Source organism: Halichoerus grypus, chromosome 13 (genome assembly GCF_964656455.1).
Source record: "Halichoerus grypus chromosome 13, mHalGry1.hap1.1, whole genome shotgun sequence".
Taxonomy (NCBI): Eukaryota; Metazoa; Chordata; class Mammalia; order Carnivora; family Phocidae; genus Halichoerus; species Halichoerus grypus.
In genome coordinates, this window is record NC_135724.1 from 67,122,639 (window position 1) to 67,132,598 (window position 9,960).

Below are 9,960 nucleotides of genomic sequence, written 5' to 3' on the forward strand. Positions count from 1 at the left end.
TCGGGACTTTGAGCATTCGTTTCCCATTCTCCTGTGTGGCACCACACCAATAAATATTCTACCTTCACGGCAAAAGCTCGGTGCCAGTCTTTTACTGGCTTGCTGGACATGGGGTGGAGCAACTCTCCTTTGGATGGGTTACAGGTAGAAGATTGGCAGACCTCTGAGAGGTGGTCATGTTTGCAAAGACCTAAATCAGGAACAGGCAGATGAGTGGACTTGAGGCTCCAAGCGAGAAGGCGACACAATCTTGACTTGAAGCCATTCGCACACTGGGGACTTACATGCATGAAAATGTCCTGTGCCCCGTGCAGGGAAAACCGCGACCGCTACAGCTTTCTAAAGGCCGAGGATGGCCCAGAACGCTCCGCCTTTGGCTAGGCGGCCGCCTTCCCGCCAAAGCCCCATCCAATCAGAAAGCGCCATACTCCGAGAGTCAAGCAATGGCCAATCGGAAGCGGGATTCCAGGCCTTGGTCCGCCCCGAGGCACTGAGGACCAATAGGCGCCTGGGCAGCAGCGGGCCAATCGCTGGCAGTGTGCGCAGTGCAGCGGCGGCAGTTGGGCGCGTGGCGTCTGTGGTGGCAGTTGAGGTCAAGTAGCAGTGTTGGGCAGCAGCTGAGCTCACCATGGTAAGGCCCCGGGGCCTGGCCCGCATTGGCAGGACCCCGGCCACTCTTGCTCCGTGGACGCCCAGGCGGGAGGGTGGGCGAAGCCCGCCACGTGAGGCGACAGGATGGGGCAAGACTGGGACGGACGCCGGGACCAGGGTTCCGTGGGGGGCAGGCATCAGCTGGAAGAGGGGGCCGGGGTGGGCACGGGAGGCCCGGGGCTGCGGGGACGAGCAGATGGTCGTCCTCTCGCTTGTCCTCTGGGTGTGTGGCGACCTGCATCATGGGAGTCTCTGGGGTGAAGGGGGTGGGGGGTTGGCAGGTGCAGGCGGCTCCTCAGAAATTGTGCCTTTAACGATCCAGGCTGGCAACTGGGTTGTTGGGTGGCCTCGACTCAGTCTCTGAGAAGACCAGCCCTAGTGTTGGGTTCCTGAAGACGAGGGTGGTTCTCAAACTTTCGGGTCCCAGGACATCCCTACAGTATTACAAATTATCCAGGACTCCAAGAAGCTTCTGTTTATGTGGGTTACATCTATAGGCATTTGTCATGTTAGAAATTTAAAACGAGAAACTTTAAAAATATTTGTTCACTTTAAGGCAACACATGTTAATATAAATAACAAATATCCAAGTCAGAATAGCCATAGTTTGTCAACTCTTTGTAGGAAAATAACATGCCATGACAAAAGCAGCTAGTTCAGTTGGCAACTCAAAACACACAAGTGCCGTTTCTCAAGACAGCTGTATTTTAGCAGGTACACAAGTACTTTATGAATATTTTCCATTTTGTCACAGTTCTTGAGGATGGAGATTTTATTTTTTTTTAAGATATATTTATTTAATTTTAGAGAACGTGTGAGCGGGTTGGGGCGGGAGAGGGAGAGAGAGAATCCTCAGAGAGACTCCCCGATGAACGCAGGACTTGATCCCAGGACCCTGAGATCATGACCTGAGTTGGAATCAAGAGTCAGATGCTTGGGCGGCACCTGGGTGGCTCAGTCATTAAGAGTCGGGCTTCGGCTCAGGCCATGATCCTGGGGTCCTGGGATCGAGCCCTGCATCGGGCTCCCTGCTCCTCGGGAAGCCTGCTTCTCCCTCTCCCACTCCCCCGCTCGTGTTCCCTCTCTCTCGCTGTGTCTCTGTCAAATAAATAAAATCTTTAAAAAAGAGAGAGAGACACTTGGGACAACTGGGTGGCTCAGTCGGTTAAGCGGCTGCCTTTGGCGCAGGTCATGATCCCAGGGTCCGGGGATTGAGTCCCGCATTGGGCTCCTTGCTCAGCGGGGAGCCTACTTCTTCCTCTGCCAGCTCTGCCTGCCACTCCCCCTGTTTTTGTGCTCTTTCTCTCTCTGACAAATAAATAAAATCTTTTAAAACAAATTTAAAAAAATTTAAAAACTGCTTAAAAAAAAGTCATACGGGGGCACCTGGGTGGCTCAGATGGTTAAGCGTCTGCCTTCGGCTCAGGTCATGATCCCAGGGTCCTGGGATAGAGCCCCGCATCGGGCTCCTGGCTCAGCAGGGAGCCTGCTTCTCCCTCTCCCTCTCCCTCTGCCTCTCTCCCTGCTCATGCTCTCTCTCTCTGTGTATCTCTGTGTCTCAAATGAATAAATAAAATCTTGGAAAAAAAAAAAAAAGTCATACGCTTAACTGACTGAGCCACCCAGGCGCCCCGAGGTTGGAGATTTTATAAAATCAATAATCACTTTTGCTTCATTATGAACATTCTTAAATGAAATTGACGTTTTTTTCCTTTTGTCTTTTTACTGTGAGTGCATAAATGTGAAGAATCTAATGAACACTGGTACAGTTTGGTGCCACTACCTTGATTTGTGCTCAAGCACCAGCAGTTTTACCCATCTCTAATTATTCACCATCAATGCAGTTGTGAACATGGTGAGAAGGACTGGTCACCTCAGCAGTCCTGACTATGAAATTGCTTTAATTTCCATGTATCCTGAACAGGTGTATGGATCTCTAGTGGCTTGGGAACTCCAGATAACTTTGAGGACTGTTGCTGGGTAGGGGATCAATAGAAACAATAGATCGTTGACAGGAAGCATAGCTTTATTGTAAAAGAATGAGGAGAGCAGAAAGTCTGCACATTTGCTGGTTGGAAGTTGAAACTACTTGGTAACTAGGGAACAAGGTTATCTGCCACAAATATGAAGAGAGCAGTTGGGCTGGAGCTTGAAAAGAACAGAGGAAGTTTCAAATAATTTTTCAGAGAGGAGATAAACCTGACTAAAGAAATGTAAGATTTTTTAAAATTTTTATTGTTATGTTAATCACCATACATTACATCATTAGTTTTTGATGTAGTGTTCCATGATTCATTGTTTGTGCACAACACCCAGTGCTCCATGCAGAACATGCCCTCTTTAATACCCTTCACCAGGCTAACCCATCCTCCTACCCAGAAATGCAAGATTTTAATGACCCAGGTGAGGTTGGCCATGAATTTATAATGGCTTTCTGTTGAAAGCTAGGAATGATTTTCCTGACTGCTTTTGATTTGTTTCATTGGTTAGATAATCAGATGAAAGTGGCCTTGCAGATCACCTAGCACGTCAGTCCCCATGTTTTTTAAAGATTTTATTTATTTGTCAGAGTGTAAGCACAAGCAGGGGGAGCAGCAGAGGGAGAGAGAGAGAAGCAGACTCCCTGCTTGATGTGGAACTCAATCCCAGCACCCTGGGATCATGACCTGAGCCGAAGGCAGCCACTTAACTGACTGAACCTCACAGGCATCCCACGTCAGTCCCAATTTTGTAAAAGAAGAAATTGAGGGATTTGCTCAGGATACAGAGCTTACAGAGATCATAGTGGGACTGAGTGAGTAGAAAACCAAATCAGGCATTTTGTGAAGTACAGGCTGCTTGGATTTAAGTAAGGCAAACTGAACAATATGGATTTGCAAAGGATGTGATTGGTTGGATTCCAAGACTTCCCAGAGTGTTGACATCATTCTCTGAAGGAGTGAGTTCCTTGTCATTGGAGAAGTTCTTTCTGGAACTGAATGCTTCCTTCTGGGGTAGATTCTTGGGGGATTGCAGCATAGTGTGAATCTCTGTGCCCCTGATTTGAGACTTGATGCTTGTGTAATAGAAAACAGGACTTCAAGTTCTTGGTGTATTATATACATTAGGATTTAGGGTAGATGGGACACCTTGAATTTCATTTGATTTCCTCTATGTATTTGTAAGGATAATGTGTCTAAAATAGAACAAATGATTAATGACTGTGCAGTTAGGTTCCGGGCAGGAAAGGTATGATGCAAAATATGTACTTTGAGGGAAATTTTTAAAAAGGTACTATGTATAAAGCTATGGGCAGGGTCGGGTCTAAGGAAACCACCAAAGGACAGTGCGGTGTTGTAGCATTTGTGATGTCTGGTAGCCTTTAACTCCTAGCTTTGAAGGTGAAGTGAGGGAGTAGTTACTAGAAGTTGAGAAGGTAGCTTTATGAAGAGCACTGACTGCTGAAAGTTTGTGGCTTTGTGTTTACACTCAAGGAACCCATGGCAGTATGGCAGGGGGTAGCCAAGGAGTGAGCACGCTGACCACACTGTCCTCCAACCTCCCAGTCTCCTGCTGATGCCTGCCATTGGCTAAAGCAACCAGAAGCCAGGGGTGAGGAAGCCCTTTTAATGCAGTCCACATGGGTCAGCCTCTGTGAACACAAACCTAGATGGAGAAAAATAGAGGGTAGATGTAGATGGGTAGATAGAAGACACACATACAGTGACACCTGAGCCGTGGTGACCTGTGTCCTAGTACACTTTTCCTTCCCTGAGTCTATATTACCTGTTACCCTGTTTTTGGACAGGACACCATCAAAAGCTAGTATTCTTTAGAGAATAACTATGACTAGCCATAATGCGGAGTTTACTATTGACAGTACATATATAGTAGCAAATGCTTTTGTACAGGGGCTAAGTCTGGCACTTAGTAGCTAGGGTGGTTTAGAGCACCTCAGTTTTCACAGTGACAAAAGAGTCACATAAGCCTTCTGGGAAAGACTTGTAAAAGCTTTAGACACTGAAACATACATATATATGTTATGTTTTGCATGCTATATAGTGTTCATTGCCTTGAAAACAAGGAGGTCTCAACGTTTATGTTCTGGTTCCCAGCGCGAGTGCATCTCTATCCACGTGGGGCAGGCAGGTGTCCAGATCGGCAATGCCTGCTGGGAACTGTACTGCCTTGAACATGGAATTCAGCCTGATGGTCAGATGCCAAGTGACAAAACCATCGGCGGTGGGGATGACTCGTTCAACACGTTCTTCAGCGAGACTGGGGCTGGCAAGCATGTGCCCAGAGCGGTGTTTGTGGACCTGGAACCCACCGTGGTCGGTAGGTCCTGGGGCACTTGGGCGGCTTTCCTGGGACAGTGGGAGGGCCTCCCTGTGCTCCTTTGACTCCTTCCACAGAAAGGATGGGACGTGCAAGTATATGCCTGTGGCTGTGTTAGGTGAGAAACTACAGGGTTAGTGCTTCAAGTGTCTTTGGCACCGAGGCTCCTCATTTAGGAGAACCTAATGTGCAGAAAAGAGGGGCTGGTAATAGATTCACTCGTGGCCGCCTCAGACCCAGGCAGGTGGTTGTGTGGACCCGGTGCCGGGTCTCGGGTCCCTCCTTAACGCTGCCCACGTGGTGATGCTGGTGCACGAGAGTCGTGACCTGCGTCTTAGACACGGAAGGTAAATAGAGAACATTCCTTGGGATCCTCCAGCTGAGAAGCCTGAGGGGGTGGCCAGGGAGAGCTGCCAAGAGAGGGCACCTTTCAGAGGCCACCCGGGAGAAGACAGAACGTCAGCCTGAAGCGTGTGAGCCGCAGGCCACCTAGGGTGCCCTGACGGGACTGCCTATCAGAAGTCATGCTGACCTGGTGACTGTCTAGTATGTCAGGGCTTTTTAGTCACACTCCTTGTGTGTAGCTACAGATGGGAAGAAATAATCACGTGTGTGCGGGTGTGAGCTTTTTCCCTTCTTTGGGAACCAGTCAGATTGGACTTTGTACCTCCAGTGGACTTGCCCTGCTAGAGCCACAGACCGCAGTTGTGGTCTGCATGTCACACAGAGACGTTTCCTGTGAGACGCCGATGCTGCCGACCCCCAAGGCACAGCCCGTGCGTGGTAGATCCCCGAAGGGTCCCCGAATCCCTCCCCGTCGGTGAGTTAACAACAGGCCTTAAAGACCCGTGGCCCACGCGTCCTCTTTGTAGATGAAGTGCGCACGGGGACCTACAGGCAGCTCTTCCACCCAGAGCAGCTGATCACCGGGAAGGAGGACGCAGCCAATAATTATGCCAGAGGCCATTATACCATCGGCAAGGAGATCGTCGACCTGGTCCTGGACCGGATCCGGAAACTGGTAAGGGGGCGCCGAGAGGGCTTCCTGTGGACGCTGCCCTGGACGGGAGGGTGGCGGGGATGGGGACCGGGAGGTCATTTTGGCCAAACCCCAGGCCAGAATCTTGAGTCCACGTCTTCCTTCACGGGTGGCTTCAGTGCATCCGTCGTCCACCCATCTTCACGTCTGCCTTGCTTTGCTTCTGAGTGTCACGTGTGTGCGCTGCGGCCGATTCGAACGCGTAGCGTCCTGCAGAGGAAAAGAGGAGTGACCGTGGCTCGCTGGAGGTCGGCGGTGTGGCTTCTGCAGGCACTGACTCACGGTCTGTGCTTTCTCTCAGGCGGATCTGTGCACGGGGCTGCAGGGCTTCCTCATCTTCCACAGTTTCGGGGGCGGCACCGGCTCTGGCTTCGCGTCTCTGCTCATGGAGCGGCTGTCGGTGGACTACGGCAAGAAGTCCAAGCTGGAATTTGCCATTTACCCAGCCCCCCAGGTGTCCACGGCCGTGGTGGAGCCCTACAACTCCATCCTGACCACCCACACGACCCTGGAGCATTCCGACTGTGCCTTCATGGTGGACAACGAAGCCATCTACGACATATGTCGGCGCAACCTGGATATCGAGCGGCCCACGTACACCAACCTCAATCGTCTGATTGGGCAGATCGTGTCCTCCATCACGGCCTCCCTGCGATTCGATGGGGCCCTGAACGTGGACTTGACGGAATTCCAGACCAACCTGGTCCCGTACCCCCGCATCCACTTTCCCCTGGCCACGTACGCCCCGGTCATCTCTGCCGAGAAGGCCTACCACGAGCAGCTGTCCGTGGCCGAGATCACCAATGCCTGCTTCGAGCCGGCCAACCAGATGGTCAAGTGTGACCCTCGGCACGGCAAGTACATGGCCTGCTGCATGTTGTACAGGGGGGACGTGGTCCCGAAAGATGTCAACGCGGCCATCGCCACCATCAAGACCAAGCGCACCATCCAGTTTGTGGATTGGTGCCCGACTGGATTTAAGGTAGGACTGGGTAATGTGGTGTGGTTTTACCTATCAGCAGCAGCAGACCAAGCACAGAATGCCCTTCGTGGAGAATACCCCTGTTTCTTGGCAGCTAGGCTGAAAGGAAAAAAGTTTAGTAATTAATTTGCTAAGGGCCTATCAACTACTTCGTGTACCCTTATTTCTTAGAAACACCCTATAAAGTTCCCCGGGGTAGTATTACTAACATCTTACAGTTTAAAGACTGAGCTGAGATAGCTCTTTGTATCTTAAAGGCCCCATGGGCAGCAAGTGATGGAGAGCACAGAGACAGTCTGACTGTAGGCCTGGTCTCTCCACATTTCTCTATTGCTTACATAAGTTCGTTAGGTCTGTGGTGTTGTTTTGTATTAGAAATAGTGTTTTTTAGACTTTACATAACTTAAGACATTTCTTTTTTTTTTTTTTAAAGATTTTATTTATTTATTCATAAGAGACAGAGAGAGAGAGAGAGAGGCAGAGGGAGAAGCAGGCTCCCCACTGAGCAGGGAGCCCGATGCGGGACTCGATCCCAGGAGTCTGGGATCATGACCTGAGCCGAAGGCAGATGCTTAACCATCTGAGCCACCCAGGTGCCCAACTTAAGACATTTCTATTCACTGCAGTTTAGGCAAAACTTACATGTCTGTAAGCAGAATTTTAAATTGGTCACACAGTGTTTACTATAGGGGCTGAAGAGTTCACTCCTGTTTCTCTAAACCACACTGGGAATGCTGCCTCATACATAAAATCACATTGATAATAGGTGGCTCCTTCAACTATGTTTAGTGTCACAATGAAACGTCTGCCAAGAAAAATTGGAAGCCAAATAACAGAATGTCAGGCTCTTGACCTATTGTGATTATGCAGCTAAGTGCCTCACCACGCCTGAGTTTGAGAACTCTGTGCCCTCTTTTTAGTTAAAAGTGGTTGTTCACCCTTGGTTTTCTGCACTTGACAAAGTTTGGACCCTGCATTTGTACGTCCTGATGATTTCCTGAGGTGTTTGGAGAGTTGTATGTTCCAGTCATTCCAGATTGAAAATGATGAGCAGCAGAAGAAATGTGTGTCATCTGGTCCCATTTGGAATGGCTGTAGCTTAACCTGTAACTGCACAGTTGTTGTTGAACCTGTCTGGCCCTGTCAGCCCCTACTTTTGTCTGTGTCGGATACCTTGACACAGATCATCTCTGAGGGCATAAAATTGGATGGGTTTAAAGTGACTTAAAAACAAGCTACTGGGGTGCCTGGGTGGCTCAGTCAGTTAAGCATCTGCCTTTGGCTCAGGTCGTGGTCCCAGGGTCCTGGGATTGAGCCCCGCATCGGGCTCCCTGCTCAGCGGGGAGTCTGCTTCTCCTGCTGCCTGCCGCTCCCCCGCTAGTGCTGTCAAATAAATAAATAAAATCTAAAAAAAAAAAACACTACCATTTCTGAGGTCACATTATAATCTTCACATGTTCCCTTTCTCTCGCAGGTGGGCATCAACTACCAGCCCCCCACCGTCGTCCCCGGGGGTGACCTGGCCAAGGTGCAGCGGGCTGTGTGCATGCTGAGCAACACTACCGCCATTGCCGAGGCCTGGGCCCGCCTGGACCATAAGTTTGACCTCATGTACGCAAAGCGGGCCTTTGTGCACTGGTACGTGGGGGAAGGCATGGAGGAAGGGGAGTTCTCTGAGGCCCGGGAGGACCTGGCAGCTCTGGAGAAAGATTATGAAGAGGTGGGTGTGGATTCCGTGGAAGCAGAGGCCGAAGAAGGGGAAGAATACTGAATGGGAGTGCATCTGGCAACCATCCCTTTGTATCGCATTGCCCCCACTGTAACATTACAAGATATGTTTACCTATTAAAGTTTCTGTATTGAAGCATCGTGTCCCTTGTGCTGCACCTTGACAGAATTCTCGATACAGATACCTGCTTTTTCCAAGTGCATTTCCAGGGGGAAAAACATGTTTCCTCTCAGAAAAAGCCAAGCATGTTTGTCTATGTTTAGTTACCCCTTTACCTCTAGAAAGGCGGCTTCAAAAGGCATGGCTGAGGGAATTAGGAAAAATGCTTTGGTTATTCTTAAATCTTTTTATTCTTGATGTTCCTTTGGAAAATGGAATAGTAATCTGGTTTGTTTTTCTAAATGTGGAGTGGCTACTTTGACCCAGTCTTGTGGGAGGGCCCAGGGAGGCAGCCCCACCCTAGTGCAAACTCCTTTACTGAGGCTGTTTCCAGCAAGGCCTTTGTTTTTGGGTTTTTTTGGTTTGTTTTAATTTTTTCTTTTATTATTTATTTGAGAGAGAGCGAGGGAGTGAGCACGAGTGGGGGGAAGAAGGAGAGGGAGAAGCAGGCTCCCTACTGAGCAGGGAGCCCAAACTGAGGCAACCCAGGACCCCGAGATCATGAACTGAGCCGAAGGCAAACGCTTTAACTGAGCCACCCAGGCGCCCCTCTTTGGTTTTTTAAAAAAGATTTATTCATCTTCATTTTAGAGAAAAATTGATCACAAGCAGAAAGGGCAGAGGAAGGGGGAAGGAGAATCCCAAGTCAACTGCGCTGAGCGCAGAGCCCGAGGTGGAGCTCCATCTCAGGACCCTGACTGAGGTCATGACCTAAGCCAAAACCAAGAGCGGAATGCTCAACCGACTGGGCCACCCAGGCAGCCCTTGGCCTTTGTTTTTATCCCTAACTCGGCCGCCTCCCTGCCGGAAGGAACTACAACAGAGCCTTCTGCCCATTACATTTTCCCAAAATGTGATCTGTGCCCACCGCCCACCCATCCAATTTATAGGCACCTCTCCCGGAGTAAGCTGTGAGCACTGGACTTTGTCAGGTTCTTTTGATCACGCACCCTGGCCCCTTTTTGTTCTCGCTGGAGTTTCCTTTCTTGCAGTCTAGTCTTTCCCGGGAGCCAGCATGGGTCCCAGGACCCTGCCGGTTTCCCGCTGCCGCGCCGCCAGACCCGCAGGCCGGGACTCTGCGAC

The 9,960-nt window shown here is 50.0% G+C and overlaps 1 protein-coding gene across 1 annotated transcript; it reads left to right on the plus strand.

Moving 5' to 3' along the window:
• The first annotated feature begins 340 nt into the window (after nt 1-340).
• LOC118543355 (tubulin alpha-3 chain) lies at nt 341-8,840 on the plus strand. The gene is made up of 5 exons (XM_036104319.2): nt 341-631; nt 4,746-4,968; nt 5,841-5,989; nt 6,309-6,989; nt 8,464-8,840. Exons 1-5 carry the CDS (start codon nt 629-631, stop codon nt 8,758-8,760), a joined length of 1,353 nt encoding a protein of 450 aa, XP_035960212.1. The 5' UTR covers nt 341-628; the 3' UTR covers nt 8,761-8,840.
• The last annotated feature ends 1,120 nt before the right edge of the window (nt 8,841-9,960 follow it).